The sequence below is a fragment of the Argopecten irradians genome, chromosome 2 (assembly GCF_041381155.1).
Source record: "Argopecten irradians isolate NY chromosome 2, Ai_NY, whole genome shotgun sequence".
In the NCBI taxonomy this organism is placed as follows: Eukaryota; Metazoa; Mollusca; class Bivalvia; order Pectinida; family Pectinidae; genus Argopecten; species Argopecten irradians.
This window is the reverse complement of record NC_091135.1, coordinates 54,387,333-54,410,605: the sequence shown is the minus strand read 5'-3', so window position 1 is coordinate 54,410,605 and position 23,273 is coordinate 54,387,333. Positions and strand designations below refer to the sequence as shown.

The 23,273-nt window shown below is 34.6% G+C and overlaps 1 protein-coding gene across 3 annotated transcripts in view; it reads left to right on the top strand.

Moving 5' to 3' along the window:
• Positions 1-23,273, top strand: part of LOC138315969 (histidine N-alpha-methyltransferase-like) — a 30,510-nt gene extending 7,237 nt beyond the window's left edge. For 2 of the 3 annotated variants that reach the window (XM_069257400.1, XM_069257401.1), the window contains 7 exons: positions 19,134-19,314; positions 20,055-20,193; positions 20,287-20,389; positions 20,679-20,782; positions 21,247-21,324; positions 21,970-22,146; positions 22,646-23,273. In XM_069257400.1, the coding sequence (XP_069113501.1) occupies positions 19,138-19,314; positions 20,055-20,193; positions 20,287-20,389; positions 20,679-20,782; positions 21,247-21,324; positions 21,970-22,146; positions 22,646-22,827 (960 nt within the window). In that variant the 5' untranslated portion in view covers positions 19,134-19,137 and the 3' untranslated portion in view covers positions 22,828-23,273. Of the gene's footprint in view, positions 1-15,852; positions 16,007-19,133; positions 19,315-20,054; positions 20,194-20,286; positions 20,390-20,678; positions 20,783-21,246; positions 21,325-21,969; positions 22,147-22,645 lie in introns of those variants that run through there. The other variant, XM_069257402.1, reaches the window with a different exon arrangement.

Genomic DNA, 23,273 nt, shown 5'->3' with positions numbered 1-23,273 from the left:
AACGAGTATAAAACTTAATACATGCATGTTATTGTATGTATATTTATGATATTTATGTTGCAAAAGCTCCATGTTCGTTAAAAACATGATGATAAATTTCTGGTGAAACTATAAACATTTGGTTATATGATTTCAAGGATTACAGAAAATTAAAAAAAAAAATAAAAGAAAGAATGGGGTTGAGGTTGCAATAAGGCGGTTTAATGTGTGTTAAAAGTTCTGAATGTCTAACATGCAATTATGTATATATTTTCTGATAATGTAGATAATGAATACAGCTCCCTTGGTTAAATTTGTGATGTACATGTACATGTATATGATAGCTTGCCAATGAACCATATTGCTACCATATAATATGATGTCCAGCCGTGAATTTGCCTCTGAATCAAATGAATCAGAAACATGTATAATGAAAGACCTATGTGTTTATTATACAATCATATTCATGCACAAATAGCACATTCTGAGATATACAATGTACATTGTATAGTGTACATGTACACATATTGTGCATTGAATTTTATGTCAATAAAAAAATGACTGGAGTTCAAAATAGTATCCAGCAGTAAATGAGCTGACCATAGCATGTGATTCTCATGTCATCAGAGTAATTGCAGTAAAATTCATTTTTTAGTATGTAAATAGTCTAACCTGGTGGAAAATCTAACTTTATTAGTTGTATATTGTTAGTTTATTTTTATATATTCAAGCAATACTAATTCCTTTAGTGTGATCTTTCTCCAAACACTAAGTGAAGTTGCTAAGAGCTTATACATGTAGACCTTGATTGACCTGGACTAATTAGAAGTTATTGTCAGTTTATTCCTTTCTAATTCAATCAAAACTTTACAACTTAAAATAGTCAATAATGAATAATGCAATTTAACAACATGCAACACAGATAATTGTCTCTACAGATATATGGATATTCTTATATATATGTACAATCTGTGTATTACACAAGATTTTTTTTATTACACATAGGGATTTGTGTATATCTATAGAGCCAAAATCTTGAGATTTGACACTGACTTTTGACCCAAATAACCTTTGATCTAGCTCCAGTCTTGTTTGCTATTTATTTTCTGTATTTGAACATTTCTAAAATGAACACTACATAATTAAACAACGCAGACAAATGACATTTAGTATTTTAATTGGTTTACTGTTCATAAATTGGAATTACATCCATGTCCCATATAAATTATTCAAAAGTTATACATACTAGGTATGTAAACATGCAATAATCATTATTATTCCTTTTTTCATTTGTGTGAAGAAGAAATTAATTTGAAAATATCCTGGTGATAATAGTAAAGAACTATGCTAGGTTTGTTCTGTCCTTCCTTCTTGAAAATAATTTCTTTCTGGTTCATAATGGGTACATTACAAACAGACTTTATTTTTTACTGTCAGTTTTGATCTCAGAGATACATGTAGTTGTTTTTCCCTTTTATTTTTGGGCGAGCTGCCATCACATCTTGCACTTCTGTCATCCGGTTGAAGGTCCCATACATTCTATAAAGAAAACATGGAGTAAATGTCAGTTATGTACATAGATAAATACTGTATACATGCATGTACATAATCTTTCAGTGTAAGCCTACATGTAAAACAAACTAGTTCCAATTGTTTTCTGTCAAACACAAATTTATAACAATTACACATCTTTTGAACACGTTTATCAAAATCAAACCTCACTAGATACTAACAAGTTAGTCATTTCTTGAATTACAGGGGTCTAGGCATTTTCATGTGAAGAATAATGGTACTAATTGGTGCCACAATTTATGAAGCCTAAATGTATTGAACATAATATATAATACATATATTAAAAGTCAATTACTATTCTTTACTTACACCACTTATGATGTATTGGTGTGAATTTTATATAATTAAGACCAGCAGATAGGATAACGAATACGTGACTAAGTGACTAAGTCTAAAAAATACAATCTTACACACGCGAGCACTGATGAAGTACATTTGTAAGTTTGAAAGTGGCTTCTTTAATACAGTAGTATCCATAGCATACAGTAAAAGGATATATATTAATGATATACATAAATACACAAATAGATATCGGAAAAGATATCACACTCCTGACGCTGTAAGCCTGTAACAGTAGCTACATGTATATCGTACATGTATAACACTGAAGAATGCGATCATCTTTTAAGGAAACGCGTATAATACGACTCTATTAATGCTTCTGTTGTAATCCAAGATTAAATCTGTAATATGTTCCCCAATTTATCAACATTTTTCCTGATTTCTAATCTCTATTTTACTATATAACCAATTCCAAAAGTGGACCAAACACTTATAGAATATAACTGTTACCACTTCGGGGCCCCACTCACCTTATAGAGACGAAGAGAAGTCAGTTTATGTGGTTTTGGTAGATCATTCATAAATCATAGTTGTTGTCATAGCTCGAATTCGTTTCCATATAATATTCTCAGCAATTCACAACATTTCTTAGTTTAAATAATTTCCTTATTCACTTCGAATCAGCAGTTGATTCTAAGCCGGCGAGCTTTCACTGCAAAGCTCGCTCCATTGCGGTAAACAACTTTTATTTCCGGACATGCGCAAAGTAGCATTTCTAAGCTTTGGGGGCGTTCACTTTTGACTTTCTGTCGGACCGCGTATTTATATCTTTTGACCTCTTACTTTCTAGACTTGTAATTTGGGGAAAGTTCATAACTATTTAGGGCTATTACACCATATCTTGTCATTGTTTGTTTTACGGACCCTGAAAGATACGGATTATGCGGCTTTATTAAGACATTATTATATAACAATTACTCTCAACATTTTCACATTTCACATGTACGAAACACAAAGTATAAATATTTCATTCATGGTTCACTAAGAAAAAAACAACCTAAATGATAAATGTAGAATATTTTGATTTTATAGTAGCATCATTATTACGATAATAGAAGAGGATTAAGTTTTTTAAGAAAAAGGGAGAGTCCATTTAGGACACTCTTATTACAAACTGATATCAAATCTTTCATCTTATTATTATTGGGTTAATTCGGAAGTAGTTTGGAATATACTTTCTTTGCAAATTTTGGACAACAGCATTATTACAAACAAACAAATAATGAAACTCATTTCCAACATGTTCCAAGCACATATTACAAAGTAAAAATTAAGGAATATTTCGCCATCTGCATGTTTCAATGGGGAACTTTAATTTACAGGTACGTATTTTGGTTATTTGCAATCTGTTGCAATATTGTCAAATACTCCTCAAATTTAAATTCAGATTTAAAAATTAAATAGAATTGTCCTCGCGATGAGTTGTGGGCATCAGAAAACCCGTTTTGGATGAACTAGTCTTGTAGGTTTTGTTTTAAATAGTGTTTGAAAAACATCTTAGGCATGATAATTTTATTATCAAATATATATGAAAAACCAGTTTCATCAAATATACTCTTAATTTTGCTAATCCACTTGAAGGAATGAGTTCCATTTTCTTGTAAACAAAGAGCTAATTTCATTAAAATACTACTTAATTTTTCATCATTAGTTAACAATTTATTCCAAAAACGAGCCATTCGAAGTTTGATATTTAATTCCAATGGAAAACGACCAAGTTCTCCATATACCATGAAATTAGGAGTGCTAGATCTCACTCTCAATATCCTTTTACAAAATTTCGAATGCACTTGTTCTAGTTTGTTTAAGGTTTTCAAACCCCCAGACTTCCGAGCCGTACAAGAGAATTGGCTCAACTACCGAATCAAAATACTTTAATTGTAAGTCAATTGGAATAGCCTGGTTACGATTTTTTTATATAATGCAAAAAAGGATTTTTGCGCTTGATCCATAAGTCGAACTTTTGCTTTAAAAAAGTTTCCATTGTAACTAAATATTACAGAAAGACATATAAAATTATCCACAATTTCAAGTGTTGCATCTCGCAAATGAAACTCAAGATTTTGTGTTGACTTCCGCTTACAGAAAATCATAACTTTAGTTTTGTCGACATTTACCTTCAGTGTTCAAATATCACAATAATGTTGGAAAATATCTAACGCTTTTTGAAGTCCTTCGGGAGTATCTGCAAACAGAAGTGTATCGTCGGCATATAACAAGACGAATATTTCAATAAAAAGCTGTAACTCAGATGATATATCTTCAGTTATCTTTGCGAGAGGAACGCTTTTCATAGACTTAAAAAAAGTTTCTAAATTATTTAAGAATAATGAAAATAGTATAGGGGAAAGATTTTCGCCTTGTCTTACACCAGTTAAACACAGAAAAAAATCTGATACTTTTCCATTATGTTTAACACATGACTCGATACTATTATACATATTCTTAATAACAGTAAAGCATTTGCCTTTAAAGATGCTCCACCGCCGACAGAGCATAAATGATATTCATCATTTGAACAATAATTGGTGTTTAAACGTGTATATAATAGTCTACTTAACACAAAAAATAATATAAAATAATTCATTTTGCCTTTGGTACATGCGCATTCAGTTGTTCATTCCATATAGGATATAGTGGTACGGATTTTTTTCGGGATGCAATTAATTAATTTTCATATTTTTAACTTGAAGTAAAATTAGAAGCTCAAACTTTTCAATGGTGGTAATGGTGTAAAGTAAGTAACTTTTGTAACTGAAGAAAAATACTAAATCGTCTGCTCCTGTTTTTTATAGTGAAAAAATACCATTTGTCAGCGGTGGAGCATCTTTAATATGTGATTTTTGAAGTTTCATCTATAATTCAGCTCGCCAAACCGTATCGAAAGCTTTTCTAAAATCTATGAATGTACAGTAGAGGTTTTTTCCCACTATTCAGGTAAAAAGATATCAACATATGTAAAATAAAAAATATTATCGACTGTTGAATGATCTTACCGGAATCCTGCTTGATTAATAGAAAGAATTTGCTTTTGCTTTACATAAAGATTTAGGCGATTATTTATTATAGATGTAAAAAGCTTTCCTAAACAGCTTATAAGGGTGATTGCCCTGTAGTTATCGGGATCCTGTGGGTCTCCTTTATTTTTATATATAGGATTAATTACTCCAATTGTCCAATCTTCTGGTATGATACCAAAGTTAAGAACAATATTAAAAAGTTTACAATAAATAGTTACCATTTGTGGAGGTGAATGTTTTAAATATTCATTCAATATTTTATCATAACCTGGGGCTTTACCATTTTCTTCCGTTATTTCATTATTCAATATATCATCATCCTCTTCATCATCATCATCGTCGTCGTCGTCATCGTCATCATCATCATCGTTTAATCATCATCATCATCATCATCATTCTCATCATATTTCAATAAAACATCATCATCGTCATCTTTCAATTCATCATTATCATCATCATCATCCTCATCATCGGTCAATACCTCATCATCGTCGCCATCGTTCGATACATCGTCATCATCGTTATCATCATCATCATCATCATCATCTTCATTCAGGGTCTTGAAATACTGGTACAGTGAATCTAGTGGTATATCAACTGTCTTTTTTTTCACTGTTGAAAATTTATTAATAGTTTTCCAAAATTCTTTAGAGTTGTTTTTTGACAAAGATCGAAGTTTCTTACAACACTTTTCTTGGAACTTCCTATAGCTTATTCGAAGCTATTTTCTGTACTCGCTAGCTTTTTTATTCATATCAGTTTTATTAAGGACTGTTTTGACTGTTTGATTTTTGTTTATGTCTTACCGTCTGAGACACAAATACTTTGTTGGCCGCCCCTTTAGGAACTTTACAAATGCCTGTGACTACATCATTGATTTGGTCAATATCAACCTCATCATTACCGACCAGCTGGTCTAAAGAGTTTCGAACTGCACACAAATTAATATTTTCAATCAGATTTAAGTCTTCTATAAATTCGTCCTTTTTAGAAGAATTCCATTTTACATTTGTAACAGTATACATATCAGTATCATTTACTACGGTATTGATTAAGTTTGACATATTCAAAATACAATGGATTTGGTTATGAACATCTGAAAATAAAGGATTAAAGTCACATATTTCAAATTCAGAGACTAGTCTGAAAGCTTGACTACTTAATATGAGATAATCTACTACACTAATGCCTTTACATGTCACTCGGCCAACTTGTTTATCTCTACTTATTCGACCATTAGCTATTTACAGAGAAGATCTTTTACAGAGTGCAAGTAAGAGATTACCATATCTATTTGGCCTGGCCTTGTCTTCACTATATCTTTGTAATAGAATATTCTGTTCAATCAATTCATGTGCAGAGTACAAATTTTCTACATCATCATAACTTTCCACCACATTCAAAATATCAAATAATCTTTCATCAGGTTATGTATAATTAGGAGTTGTTGAAGTTCTAGCATTGAAATCTTCAATCAACATTACATCATTTAATGCATTACCATAAATAAGTAGCTCTTCTTCTATTTTCTATTGAATAAACAGTATTTTCCGGGGGAATGTATGTACAACCAATTAAAATGTTTGAGCCAGCGTTTGTTATCTGACATTCAACCCATTGAACAAATTCAGAATTAGATCGATGAAATAGTAAAATATTTGACAAGCTGGATTTGTGTAATATAACAATACCACCTGACTTTTTCTTACATTTCTGTCTGTGTTTAGCATGGAACGTATAACCCTCTGGTAAGTTAATATCATCTAATAGGTCAGTTTTAGATTCAGCACATAGTATTAAATCATATTCAGTAATTAATTTGTAAAAGTCTGGATTAATTAATTTTGATTTTAAGCCACACACATTTAAGAAACATAAGCTTATTGTTTTCCGTTAGTTGGTCCATTAAGAGCAGTGTCTGAGTGACTGTCCTATTTACGATTTACTGGGGGTCGGGGTTGGTGGTAAGGACGAGGCGCGTAGTGGGGGACATTGTTTATATATGTGGAGTCAACGCGGTTCGTCTCTGGACTATCTCGGGGGGGGGGGGGGGGGGGGGGGGAACAACAACACGCGCTCGCGATCGGAATACTTGGCAAACCTGTGGTGGCTGATTACGGCCATCTCGTGTTGTTGTGTTCATTTCATTTCAAAATATTTTTATTAAATCGTTAGATTTAATAGGGATTGGGCAGCAGGCTATGCCTATATAAGCCCTCTCCCTGTGGATACATACATGTACATCTCAAAATCATATATATAATATATGTAATTTTACAGACAATATTGAAATTAAATATATATTTAGGATACACTTTGTAAGTAATACTATGATAACACTCCAATAATGAGCAGGTATAAAAAGCATGTTAAGTATATATATATATGTATATATGCATACCAATGTTTTGTTTATAGTTAAAATTTGGATACTCTATAGCCAGATAATGATAAGTTGAAATTTATAATGGATTCATATCAGTTCAATATATACAGTTCCTTGATTTAAATCAGTTGATATTGATTTGAATTTAGTTTGAATTTGGATCCCTCAATATCACTCCCACACAAGCCATTCCTAGTGACCGGGCAGTACTGTAAAGTCCAGTGGTAATTTCTGGGAAACCAATAACCAGAATTGCAGTGTACATATACACTCTTTCATCTAGGATACGTTTACGTACATGTATTGCAAGATTATGCTTTTTTCACAATTTTCAAAATTAGTCACATTGCACTTTTTGTCGGTGACCCTACGCTACATTTATGATAAATGTAGCGTAGTGTAGTGCAATCATCCGTGGGTCACTGAAGATGGTGTCAATCTAGAGTTACACATATCTTAGCAAGTTTACTACTGAGTCTTGTAATTAAAGTCTGTACATTTATATCGGTTATCAGACTATCAGACTTTCGGACTAATGGGCCTTAGGACTAACGGTCGTTCGGACTAACGGACGTTCAGATTAACGGGCCTTCGGACTATTAAACCTTAAGGACAAGATGGTCACCCAGGCAGGTGACCTATCGACATCACTTTTATTTGTCGTCTATCACCATTAAATATAACAATTCCATCATCTTCTCAACTGGTCCGAATTCAACTAAACCTGTTAGGGAACATGTTTAGGATAAGGTAAAGTGTAAAAATCAAGCGGCTGATCTCAACAGGGTAGCAGATCTACATATATATGAAGATATTTGAAAAATCCTATAATGTTGCCACGCCTAGGAATCAAAGTTCAATATACGCTATTCGGATAATATGTACATGTACCTATATCATAAATGATGTATGGCGGCTGGGAACATTTTGTTTTATTAATTACCCGATTTTATGTGTTAATTGGTTAAGTTATATGTTTATAATTTCTTATTACTTTATACAAAATGTTAAATGTAATTGTAGACCACACCTTGGCTTCATAGCTTGACCGCATATGTACTGTCAAAATCATTTTCAGTTCTTATTAATACTTGTAAGTGTAATTTTCAAAAGGTTGATGGTGAATGAAATATCCAAAAGCTCTTGATTTGTGAGTATGAAAATTACGGCACATATATAAAGCTTTAAAGACCAACTTCCTTTCCGAAACGAAGAAATCAATTAGCGTTTTCTTCTTAATTGTTTTCATTTTCATAATAGGAATTAAAGATGCTCCACCGCCGACACAGCATAAATGATATTCATCATTTGAACAATAATTGGTGATTAATCATGTACATATATGCCCAATTAACACAAAAAATAATATAAAATAATTTATTTCGAATTTAGTGTATGCGCAATCAGTACTTAATTCCATATACATTTGTAGGGTATAGTGCCACGGAATATTTTCGGGATGCAATTAATTCTTTTTGATATTTTTATCTTGAGGCAAAATTAGAGGCTCAAACTTTTCAATGGTGGTAATGGTGTAAAGTAAGTAACTTTTGTAACCAAAGAAAAATAATGAATCGTCTGCTCCTGTTTTTGATAGTAAAAAAATACCATTTGTCAGCGGTTGAGCATCTTTAACAAAAAAGTAGCACACCTAAATTAAAACAAAATCTTTTTTTTTTCTTATATTGGTGATCCGATGTAGACACATGATTAATTGTCTACATGAAGATGGCGATCCAATAATTTGGACCCACCAGAGTGTCATGCAGAGACCATTTTAGACGTTTTATGAGTTTTAATACAAAAACCGGTAAAATCGTAATCTACATGGTGATATGTAGTGAGAAGGATGGATAGGTACCGAGTCAAACAAAAATTAGTCCACCTACATGCAGTTTTAACGGTTAAGATCATATTCCTAGTAAGTCTTCAGAAAAACGGTTACTACCTTTGGTAGGGCAATAATTTTCTTTTCAAAATCCTACACAACTATACAAAGTGCTGTCATTAAGACGAAAGCAGCCGAAAAATCATGCATATATTATAAGCCGGCTTCGATCTTCATCATATAAATGTCTGCTTATTATATAAAAAAGGTTGGACATCACATAGAAGTGTGCACAGAATTTAAAGAAATTTGTACCGAATATAAAGTTTAATTTTAGCTACATAATATAAAGGAAAAGGCATCGAATATCTCGATATAACGACGAAATACTAATTGTGTACTTTTCTTTTGCAAGAGTTCCATTATATAAATGTCCCCTGGAAGTATCTATGCTCCACCATTTGTATACTATTGTATGAATTACTGTAGTCAAGTTACACAATCAAACTTTCCAGTGTTAAATCTTACTGTATTACAATAAACTAATTTTAAAAAAAAATTTACATTACAGGGGCGTAGGAAGCGGGGGAGCAGGGGGGGGCAACAACTGCCCCCCCCCCCCCCTTCCCCAGGACGGGGGGGCAAACATGTCTTTTTGCCCCCCGCCATTTTCGCCGACTGAAATTTTCTAAAAATGCTTAGTTGAAAGAAAAAAGGGTCCCCCTGCACATTTTTCGTACTTCATTCTAGAAAATTTTCCGCTGCGCGGCGCATTTCCTAAAACGTTCAAGCACATAATGTCAAACCTTAAATAGTAAAAATTCAATACACACAAACTAGACTAAAAATGTCCATCAAGGGATTCTATGTATTATTTTAAAAAAATGTCTCTTAAAAGATCGATTTGTTTATATGTCTTAGCGAGACAATTAATTCATTTTTTATGTCACACAACAATGTGCCGATGGTGTGAAGCCTGTATATTCAGATCGAGTAGGGTTGCATAATGTTATGACGACACAATTATCATTTCTAAATGCAGGTAGCTTTAAATCGAAAAATTACCATCTTAAGAACGCTTCATAATCATTAAACTTTATCGTAAAACTCATCTCAGCCATTCTAAATCGTAATTTTTTTCCGGGGGAGACCCCCGGACGCCCCCCCCCCCTAACACCAAATTCTCGCGCTTTTGGGCGCTCGCAAATTCATCAAAATGCATCGTAAAACTCATCTAAGCCATTCTAAATCGTAATTTTTTCCCGGGGGAGACCCCCGGACCCCCCCAAACACCAAAATCTCGCGCTTTCGGGCGATCGCAAAATCATCAAAATACATAAAACTCATCCCGGGGGTCACCCTCAGACCCCTAATAAAACACGCGCCTTCGACGCTCACCCGCTAATTTGGCCAATTTGCGTATTCGTTAATTTCCTTTTAGCGACCCCACTGTCTATAAATGTGTACAAGGATTGAATTTAGTGATATATGAAAAATGTACATAAAGCATATATTATATGGTTGGGAGTTGAATTAATTTCCTCCTGTAGGTGTGGCGGGGGTTACAAAATATTGAGGACCTTTGCCCCCCCCCCCCCCCCCCCCCCCCCACGTTTCAACTTCCCACGCCACTGCATTATGTACGTTGTGATGTACGCTGATGATCAAATTACATGAACTAATTACCAGAAAGATGGGCACAACACCTTCTGTGTTCTATAACGCTTTGGACTAAATGAAAGTTTTAATGTTTTTTTCTAATCGTTTTACATCAAATTCTTTATTAGAACTTAAACTAAGGTTATTGTTTGATGTACTACACACATAACATATTACAGTAATTAGTTGTAATAGATAATATTTCGTCTTATCATCCGTGTTCTCTTCAATTCTTAAATTTGAATGAAAAGTTTTACCCGATTAATAACACAATGTTTTGTAAAGGAGATTTTAAAATATTAAGTTGATATACATGTACATTTGTCCTCTCTGTTACTGTTCATTGTACAAACATTTTTGTTCTGTGTTCTGACACCATCCTTTGTTTTGTTAATATTCAATTAATTTAATATTATAATTTCCGTGAAGTGTAACACTTTTTAAAAGCGTTAACAATTGGGAAAAATATCATTTTAAAACAATTTTGTACATCGAATATCTTACAAACACACCAAATATTCACAAGCACTGACATTAGTTTTCTATATTCAAAGATAGTGGCTTTTTCATATGATTTGCGCATGTGTAACAGGGAGGCGACAAGTCGACAACACGACAAGTCGACAAGGCGACAACACGACAACACGACAAGTCGACATTTTACCGTGACAACACGAGATTCTGTACGCGCTAATTAGCGTGTTTGAAATGTCGACTTGTCGAGTTGTCGCGGTTCGAAAACGCGACTAGTCGACATTTTAACTGTTAAATCTCGGGTTGTCGCAGTTTGAGACCGCGACAAGGCGACAACACAACAACACGAGATGGCCGTAATTAGCCACCATATCTACCCCAGTTCCTGATCGATGAAATTTTTCAATACCTGCTCGGTGTTTTCTTGTTCGTTGCACGCGATTCCGTTAAAAATCAAATTATACTTCATCGAGTGCGTTTTCAATTTAAGGAAGTCTTTCTTCAAGTGATCATTCTCTTCCAGTAGTTCTCTGTTTATATGTTCAATGGTAGCAACTATATTTTCAATTTCATAATGATGACTTTCTTCCTTTTCCAATACACCACCATGGTTTTTTTTACGATTTCTTTTATCAATTCCACTTCAGACATAATAGTTTCGATTTTTCTTTCAAAATTCACAAATTTGTCGTTTATGGACTGCAAAAGATCAAGCTTTGGTGGTTTTTCTCCTATAAATGAATCCATTTTGGAAATTTTGTCACTTAGAATATTTATATGTATAGTCATCATCTGAAAAGCCGTGTTTGGGATTTGAACTGGGGTGGGAGAAACAGTTACCCCGCTAAAGCCGACTGTGGAGGGGGTGGAGACGGAAAAGGTGGGGAGCGGGGAGCCCCGGTAAATGTTCCCTGCTACTGGTGGCGGGCTACACATTCCATTTGGAGTACTATGATGTAATGCACGTGATGTCTCGCGCGCGCTTACCTGTGTGACAGGTTGATCAGGTGCACCTGTGATTGATGGCGTATTTTGATAACCATACATATTGGAAAAGTTCTGGTCAAAAGTTGAACACCCAGGAGAAATAGGCATATTTCCAAAGTTGTCTCCAAACAGTGATCCATGTGCATTTTATTATTATTATTATTATGTAATTACCTGTGAGGTTTGCATTTGCGTACCTGTGCTTGTACAAGTAGTATTCACCTGTGTCGTACATGTATCACTAGAGGTCACACGTGTGGTGAGCTGATTTTTATTCGGTGGGGTATCACCTGAGTTTTTACTTTTCCTTTTTTTTTGACTTTTCCCATATTGTTCGTAGATGAAAATTACGCTGTTTTCACACATACCTTGTACTTGACCGATGCGACGAAATAAATTAAGGAAAAAAGTCAATATGAACGCATATTTGTTCATTTCTGTCGGAACTGTTTAGAACACCAACCTGCCACCCTGTCATGCGCACTCAGATCTCCATATGACTCGTATGCAAATAGGTTCTTGGTCACCAAGTTCTAGTAGGTTAGAAAGTAAAACAAATATGACGATGTCTGTTTCATAGATGTATTGGGTTCTTATTGAGTCATACTGGAGTTGAACAAACAATTTTTGCCACCTGACCGAATGGTAAGCTTTGGTCTTGTAAAACATTAACAAGATCAAATTTCAAATGAATGTGCATGTGGTTCGTGTTGCCAAAGAAATCCATTATAAACATTCACATTCAATAATACACAAGTATGGCCCTCTGTGGAAGGAGACATTTAGAATTGTCTCACTGGAAAGAGTTATTCGCCCTCGCGCCTGAGACCAACCAGACAATTCTGGATATATCCCGACACATGGGGACATACTTGTTTTATTAGGGATTTTCACATTTGGGTGAAAAGACCTAATGTTTTTGTTTTGTTTTTTTATCATTATTATTAATATTTTCAGAGCTAACCGATGTTTACATAATAAATAATTCATTTTTCGCATTTTTCGATAATGTGGACATGACGTACATAGCAACTATTTTACATGATGAATAATTTGTGTGTCTCTGTGCTTGGGCTGAGGTGACCAAGATTACATTTTACGGTCTCGGAATAGCAGTTGAGATGGGTTGGTTTTTTTATCTTGTACACATGTTCCTCCAACAAATTCATAGAAATATTTACATAATATGTAATTTACTTTTAGCATTTTTCGATAATATGGACATGACGTACGTAGCAACTATTTTACATGATGAATAATTTCTACTGTGCTTGGGCTGATGTTAACAAGATTACATTTTACGGTCTCGGAATAGCAGTTGAAATGGGTTGTTTTTATCCTTTACACATGTTCCTCCAACAAATTCATAGAAATATTTACATAATATGTAATTCACTTTTAGCATTTTTCAATGATATGGACATGACGTACGTAGCAACTATTTTACATGATGAATAATTTCTACTGTGCTTGGGCTGATGTTACCAAGATAACATTTTACCGTCACGGAATAGCAGTTGAGATGGGTTGTTTTTATCCTGTACACATGTTCCTGCAACACATTCATAGAAATATTTACATAATATGTAATTTACTTTTAGTATTTTTCGACAATGTTGACATGACGTACGATTTCTACTGTGCTTGGGCTGAGGTGACCAAGATTACATTTTACGGGCTCGGAATAGCAGTTGAGATAGGTTTTTTTTTATCCTGTACACATGTTCCTCCAACAAATTCATAGAAAATATAACTGACGATGAAAAATTATATAAGACCACGATCGAGTCCATCGAGGGTAGCGCTATGCCTAAGACGTCTCCTATCTGTGTAGACGAAATAAATAATTTGTTTTAATTACTGGTTTAGTAAATAATGAACGTACAAACCCATATTTCGAACGTTAGACATTTTTATTTTGCTGTGCTGCTGGGATCGTTTGTGCGATCAGATGAGATGAGTTTTTCGCTGAGTCATCTCGTCTTTCCGTTTCGACACCAAAACTTGTATTGTATGTATTTTGCAACCATTTCCAACCTGCCTATATTATTAGGCTTTTTTATTTTTATTTTTTTTTTGCCTAATATATTAAAAAAAACTAATAATATAGGCAGGTTTAGCGGACTATTACAGATGCAGATGGCATTATTTACATGATTTTGCTAAAGCGAGACGATTCTTTGATGATTTTAAAAGTGTACTCCTTTTGACTATCGTGGGAAAAATGTAAGCGATGCCATTCTAGTGATTGTGACGTCACTGTTTGGTGGGCCTGACTGACGTTTCATTCGCACCTACATGTACTTAAAATGACGCCAAATTGTCTGTGAAGATTTCTAGTTATTATTATATCGAACAATATTAAAATCAATACATGAATGTGTTATATTTAACACTTAAAAAGAGTAACAGTAACAGTAAAGATATTTACCAACAGCGTTGCTAAACCCGCCAGACTGCAGTCAATGAGATATCACTATCATGATTTAAGCAATTGATGACTGTATGACACATATTATAAATTTTTTGTTGTTTTTAGCATCTATGTCATAACAAATTACAATGCTACATCTTTGCCATTTTTATGTTAACATTTGTTTGAATGTCAAGTTTATATGGGACAAGGAATAATTCCAACCGTGTGGACAAAACAAAATTGTCAAATTTTCGAGGCGATCTGCCCCTTTATCAAGACATACAAAACGAACACGATTACATAATAGGATCTAATAAATGTCAAGTTTATGAGACATTAACATACATATTCAATAACTGCGTTTCTGGAAAATGAGAAAATGATCCGATTGGGTGTTCAGCGTAATATTTTACTTATAATATGTTGTCATTACAGTTGTTCACATGATGGCCAACACAGATTACAAACATAGATAGAGTCAAACCGTAACGTGACCAACACAATCAACTTGATCTCTTTCAGATACTTCTCCTAACTAACCTCTTGAAAATTATATCTGTCAAAATATATGGAATATTTAGTACTGTACTGTAGATATTAATATCTCTCTTAGCTCAGGTAAACGAACACCGGTAAACACGGGTAAAAATTCATATGGAGCTTTTCCAATGTTTGCATGTACCAACACTTTTCTTTGTCCTCTAGAAAGTGAGCAAATGGAGAACACACCGTCCAAATTAGTGAAAGCTGTGTATTGGGACGTGTACTTTTCAGATTTATTATGTCACTAGACGCCGGATCTTAAGTAACGTGTAGTACAAACAAGGTGGCTGACCGAGGGATAGTGCACAAAATGTGGCTTAATTAACAGTTTCCGAGTGTGCATTATATCAACGTACTGACATCCTGCTGCAATACATACACATAGGCCTACACACGGGAAATTGACACTGCAAAGCCAAATTAGAAAATAGGCCCCGGGTTGCTAATTAATTAGGATCAGTGGGGTGCCGATCAAGGAGTGTTCACATCCCATTTTAATTTGTTTGTTTAATAATCAAGCCAGTGCGTATACCCCACTGCCTGGTATCGAGTGGTATGTGGGCAAGACTAGGATCGGCAATTTAGTGACGTAGTATACAGGTCTTGTACGAAATATGTGCAAAAAATGGATGACGCAGACGCGTTAGACAGGTTGACGCATTAAAAAGGTGAAATATATAGAAAATTTCGCGGGAGGACTTTGGATGTGACGCATTAGACAGGGTGACTTAATATACAGGGTGACGCATAGGCAGGTTTGACTGGTGTGTTCCCGCTACGCCTACATTCTATAACAATAGGTAAAAAGATCAAAGAAAGTGTAATTATAGTCTGTTTCATACAAGTTTCTGATACATGTACTTCGTCTACTTACCTGGAGTTTACCTATGCGTGCATGTAGAATAATAGTAGTCTACTACTAAGAAATTATAATAGTAAAAACTATAGTAGTTTACTAGAAATCATACTAATAATTATAGTAGTTTACTAGAAATTATAGTAATAATTACAGTAGTTTACTAGAAAATTCATCAATATTACATGTACATTATAGAATCGTCCTCATGATGAAATATCATATTATAAAACATTTATTATGATTAATACATTAATGAAAAAAAACATGTTGAAAAATGCACATTCTTACGGCATCATAATCTTCTTCGTGAAGATATGTGATTTGTTACATCATTTTCTCCAGAATTAAACCTGCGGTATGTACACCATTGAATGAAATATCACCTATAAAACTCTCTAAGTCGCTTCTTATACCAAACCAATTTGTATATGATGATTTGGAAAGAAGTTAAACTTACAAAAATATGCATGTAAGTAGGAAATATCATGTTGTATGCGTTCGATTTCAAGGTTTGTCATACCTATTTTTGCTGATTACTTGATAGATGCAGTTTTGCTAATTCCCTTAGTCGCTGCCAAAGGTTTCACATCATTTTTATTTTTCATCTTTTTTTTTTTTTACAAAATTAATGTTAGTTCTTCTTGTGAACGTCCATTTGATCAGAAAATAGACATTTCATAAAAATCCGTATATCTTGTCATGGGTTGTATAACTAATGAACTTAATTAAGGACTATATGTATAGTTTGTGCCCTTTTTGTCTCACGAATACGTCATTTTTCAAATTCCTTATTAAGGTTGAAATTCAAACATCGAGTACAAATTCCTTGATGCAATTAGATATAACGGTTGTATAGCATTGCGGCTGCAGTTGTTATGGTAACCATCCTAACATGATATACATAAGTTACATAAAAAAACAGAAATTGGAAATTTTGTCTATTATTTGCTATGCTACATGTAAATATAGAAAACATAGAGCGCATCATTAAACAAATCTTATGTTTATCTTATAAAGATGTAACTTAAGTGCCTGCATGTGCATGTATTTAATTTATGTTTCTGAGTAACTCAATAATTTTATTTTTTATAAGTTGCAAATAATTTCACTGCTCTCCTAATATAACTTCAGTTTGTCTTCATAAATTTGGTATCAAATCAAGCTCATAATCCAGGAAAAATACATAGTATGAAATATGTTGCGGAAAAATTGAAATTGAACGAATGTAGGAGGGAATCCGTCCGTTAATGTTCGAGATTTGTTACAACTGATACTTTGAATAATCGTATATTGACGTATAACCTACACTGCTCTATGCATCTGTGGTTGGACAAGGAGAACACTTGTTTCATCTTTTATTTGCTACAAAAGCCCAAAATCTTTTTTTTTCTAAAAATGTGGTAAAGAATGGAGGTTATATGTACTAACATTACGATGTTTGTCTCTAAGGTCGTATGTTATTAGGTTTTATTAGATTCCATAATATAAGAAATTCATTCGAAATTGATAGAGAAATATTGTCATAAAAATACATATAATAATGTTATGTGTGGCCAAAAATATCGGTGATACATATCTTTTATTTTCATTTGTTATTTTTTGTTCGTCTTTGCAAAAAAATACATATACGTAAACCTCTATATACAATTACCAAAATCCATCTGACGACCTTTCGCCAATAATGCAAAACATAGTACATATGTCCAGGTAAAAAACCCAGGTAGATTACACACAGGTAAAGTTATCTTTATGATACAGACTTTAATTGTTATAACAACATACTTGCTGGTAGATGTTTTTAAAATGTAGGCGTTCCGGGATACAGCCGTTTGACTGTACAGGGAAGTCTGGCTAGAAGTTATTACGCAACTGTTTAATCAAAACAATATTGACTTCATATTGTATCTTGCAAAATGATTGCTTGATGCTAAAAAAATCAGTTCAATGTAGTATTTAAAAAAACGTTCTAATAGAGTACGTGTTTTACTAAAGTATAAAAGGCATGGGAATGATTGACCAATGGCTGAGATTTTTGGATGGCATTCTAATTATAATTTGATTCTATTCAATTGGAACATAAATAAATAAAAAGATAGATGTATTCAAATATAGCATCCGCCTTTCAAATCAAATTGTAAGTTATTATATATACACAAGTTCATACAAAATCTTTAAACAACTTCTTGTGATGAAAGTGAAATGGCCTAGGGACCTGATATTGGGCATATAGCATGCTATTATGAATGGCTACCAAGTTTTTTTTCTCATGAAAGACTTTGGCCTTCATCTAAGGTCATATAGGTCAAATAGGCTACATTCTGAAATAACTTACTAAGTTTTAAGTAATTTGTAATGTAAATGTGTTCTGTAATGGTGGCATATTTCTGCCGTCGTGTTATTTTAGGTCGAGTTATGTAACGTAACTTTGCGGAGATAATTATGTCGTCCTGTCGAGTTATATCATGACTTGTTGAGAAATTTATGTCGGCAAGTCGACTTACATCACGGAAAGTCGACTCACATCCTGGAAAATTGACTTACCTTATTACGACAAGATCCACGATAGTCAGTCGCGATAGTGTAACTCGACTTTCCAATATGAATATGTGGACTTGCCGTGTTAAAACTCATCTTACCGACATAAATATCTCAACAAGTCATGTTATAACTCGACTGGTCAACATAACTATATCAAAAAGTTATGTTATAACTCGACTTGCCGACATAACTATCTGGTCAAAGTTGAGTTACCCTAAGTCGACCTAAACTAACTCGATGGCAGAAATATACCTGGCACATAATCCGTTCACATTATGATGAAATGCCAAACTAATGCCTAAATTGAGATTGAACGTGGGAAATAGTAAGAGGTAAGCAGATAAAAAAAAGACAAGATACACACATGATCAAATCAGTCTTTATGTTATTTTCCTTGAGAAATACACATACCAATAAACTTGTTGAGTTTGGCTTCTACACTGTCGATTGTTCTTTTGGTTTTTACACATACCAATAGAACCAATTTGGCTTTTAGTTTCGTTATAATGTCGGAATTATCGTTATTACAGAACAATGGAAGCAGACCTTAAAGAGAGTTTAGCCAGAGGGCTTACTTCGAGTCCGAAACATATCCCGACTTGGTACAATTATGATGACGTAGGGTCGGAGCTCCAGTTCCAGTGCACCACGGACATACCAGACTATTACCTGTGTAGGAGTGACCGAGAACTTCTGGAAACCAAAATACAGGTGTGTATATAGGAGTGACAGACAACTTTCGGAAACCAAAATACAGGTGTGTATATAGGAGTGACCGAGAACTTCTGGAAACCAAATTACAGGTGTGTATATAGGAGTGACCGAGAACTTCTGGAAACCAAATAACAGGTGTGTATATAGGAGTGACCGAGAACTTCTGGAAACCAAATTACAGGTGTGTATGTAGGAGTGACCGAGAACTTCTGGAAACCAAATTACAGGTGTGTATATAGGAGTGACCGAGAACTTCTGGAAACCAAATTACAGGTGTGTATATAGGAGTGACCGAGAACTTCTGGAAACCAATTACAGGTGTGTATGTAGGAGTGACCGAGAACTTCTGGAAACCAAATAACAGGTGTGTATATAGGAGTGACCGAGAACTTCTGGAAACCAAAATACAAGTGTGTATATAGGAGTGACCGAGAACTTCTGAAAAACAAAGTACAGGTGTGGAAACAAAAATACAGGTATGTATATGGAAGTGGCCGAGAACTACTGGAAACCAAAATACAGGTGTGTATATAGGAGTGACAGAGAACTTCTGGAAACCAAAGTACAGGGTTGTGTCGTCTAACAAAACGCCTTTTCAGTATTTTCACATTCAAAATTTTCATAATTTTTATTTCCCATCTGTCTTTTTACAATTGCATTATTAAAATAATAATTCGCCGAGACAGATCAAACTCTATTGGCGTTCATTCATAGAAATGTTAATACGTTTTACACAGGATATAATCCCACGAGTTCCTTATGATGTTGCTTTGGTCGACCTCGGAAGTGGAAATTGTTCCAAAACGAGGCTTGTTATTGACGAGCTGCTAGCTAGACAGAAATCACTGACGTTTTACCCAGTGGATATATCTGAAGGTAAGATTGTTTTTAGTCATATCGAACACGCTTTAATACATAATCAATATTCATTGGTACTTACTTTAGAATTCATTTTACTTAAATTTTCAGAATTTCTATTGAAATCAGTGAAGGAGTTATCAGAAGAATACGACGATTCGTTGTCGATCCAACCAATAGCTGCAAACTATGTCCATGGAATAGACCAGCTCAAGTAAGACGTTTCCTCCCCACCATTTCTGTACTACGGGGATGTACACAATTATTCTCTTGTTATGCAAACATCATATTTCTATAAACAGATAGTCCTTTTCAATTTTGACAATTACAACCATCATTTTTCACAATACAGATGAACGGATATTTCTGAAAATGCATGGATAGGTTGTCTTTTGTCCACAGTTGGGGAATATGGACACGGCTACAGGCAGCTCCATTGGATCTTTCACTGTTGTTATGTGTATGTGATCCTAAGACTATGTGTGGGTTATACTTTGTTACAGAGAGATAGAAGGTCCAAAGATAGTTTTATGGTTCGACAGCATCATCAACTTGTCATATGATAACCAGGTGGAAACGCTCAAGCTCATCTCCACCATGATGACAGGTACGTCATATCCGGGTGTAATAGATGCGCAAATGGTTCCATGTCATGTGTTTACATGTTTCTTCTCGAATAACTATTCATATTTTCCCATTCGTTTGTCTTTTTATTCATAATTGTATTCCTTATCGTGACCATCTACAATGCACTTACTTTGACATTTGTTCTTAAACATCTTTTGGGGCCGCGGTGGCCGAGTGGTTTAAGCCCTCCATCTCTGGATTGTGATTTTGAATATCATGTGATGCAGGTACTGACTGTTAGCGGGTGACTTTTCTTCGGGTACTCCGACATCCCCACACCAACAAACCTGGCACTTTTTTAAAAGACACTACACTGTTAATAGGTCGATAAACCAAAACAAAACCAACTTAACATCTATTAATTTTTCTCATTTAAAGTAAACTCCCATGGTGAGGAAATGTAAAAAAAACTTTCATTTTTATTTTTATTTTTTTTTCTCCTAGAAAAATGTCGACTGGTATTTAGTGCTGACGTCACACAGGACGGCTGTGCTGTAATGAACGCCTATGATGACCCGGCAGGTAATCCAGTTTCTAATCAGTGAATACACATACAATGCGTGTTTTGATTCTGTTGAATGAGTGGAGTTTATATAGATATGTATAGTGCTACCTCACTGTAGCATCCGCTGCCAAACAGAACGACCACGTCTAGACCACATTTACGTTTTAGGGGATCTAGATCAAAAATCAGTGAAATCATACTTTACATAGTACTATAAAGAGTATGATTTTTACCAGGTTTTTATCTAGACCCCCTTAAACGTCTAAAATAGTCTTATGGCAGTCTGGCAAGTCCATAATTATACAAACTGTGACTAATTCTCAGATCCCTTGTTCTCAACACATTCCTTGAAAACAAGATGGCTGATCCAGTGTCAAGAGAAGGGTGGCATACATAGAGTTTTGCGAAAAAATATCTTAAATCACATTTAACTGGATGATGATTTAGTGTTGCAGGCGAGGATGCTTGGAAATATCAACACCGACATAGCCAGACGGGATGACTGTTTAGGATTTTTGCAAAGCGATTTTGATGAGATTTTTTTATATATTTCAAAAGAAATTTCACTGGATGTTTATCGACTTTAGCCTTCCTTAGCCCGACTATTTACTTTAATAACCGAATAAGGTCTAGGAGAACTAAATATTTGATTTCCTGTACAGGTGTAATGCAGCGATTCATAAGCTACGCTATGGTCCGGTTAAACAAAGACACTGGAAGTGACATCGACATGGCCAAGTTTACGTACGAAGTGAATTTCGTATCAAACAAAGATGCACAGTCCATGAGCTATGTGAGGGCCTACATCCGGGCCAAAGAAGATGTCCGCTATCCTATACGTAAGTACAAGTGTACCTATCCTGTATGAGTATGTTTGACTAAGTGGTGTCATTTAGATAGTCACTACAATCATCAGTATATCGCACTCTGTCACTACATCCTCCATGGCCTCTCCCTTATATTAGGCGCAGTGGCCGACATCACCACAAGATCTCTACCTCGGGGTCACGAGTTCGAATCCCATGTGGGGCATTTATCAAGTACTGGCCGTTTTCTCCGGCTTTACTCCACCATCCAGATCTACATGTAGTAGTCCTTTAACGACCCTGCCTGTTAATATGACGTTAAACGAAACTCTTTTTAGGAAAGAATTTATAAATACATTATGTATAAGCTGCCAACCCTTTTGTTGAATGAAACTTTCTTAAAATGAAATAAATAAACAAATATTAGCAGCAAATACTGATGTCCAAACTAGGACTGACATGATAAGGTTGTGAATCATATAATCTTATAGACAGAATCCTAAAATCTGATGGTGTTTGGTTAATTTCACAGCTGGACTAGGTATAGAGCTGGTGATGGAGAAGGGCGAGTGTCTTTACTTCCACGAAGGAGCCGGGTTTAGCTGTAAATACAGTCTGGATCAGCTGAGTACCATCGTGGAGAAAGCCGGACTCCGTTTATCTGACTCTGTGTCAGATGAGCATGCCGGCTTCTGTATCTGTACCACAGCGTAAATAGTCCTGGAAACGCCTCTCTCGGATTTATAAACTATTTTTGCTATGAAGCTATAGTAATTGAATAAAAAATTGAGTATATTCTTCAGATCTCTGCGGTAACACATTCCGTGCGTTTCATTTGCGAATTCTTACCAGTTGTACCGATTTGGTACAAAAGGAACGCGACCACACCACGCGTACCGGTACAACTGGTACTGGCCTGCAAATGGACCCTTTCCATTGGAACGCACGCTAAATCTATGAAACCCTGTCTCACAATGTACAAGTATACTAACAAACTTTATAATCAAGATTTTTCAACACGGTTGATTTAATCACGGAAATATGTGATTTGTATCGACATTTTCACACAAAGATATATTCTAGAAACGTATGTCTTAAATTGCTCAAAGTTAATTTATGTCTTTATCAAAGTTAATTCATTAAAAATTACAGTAAACATA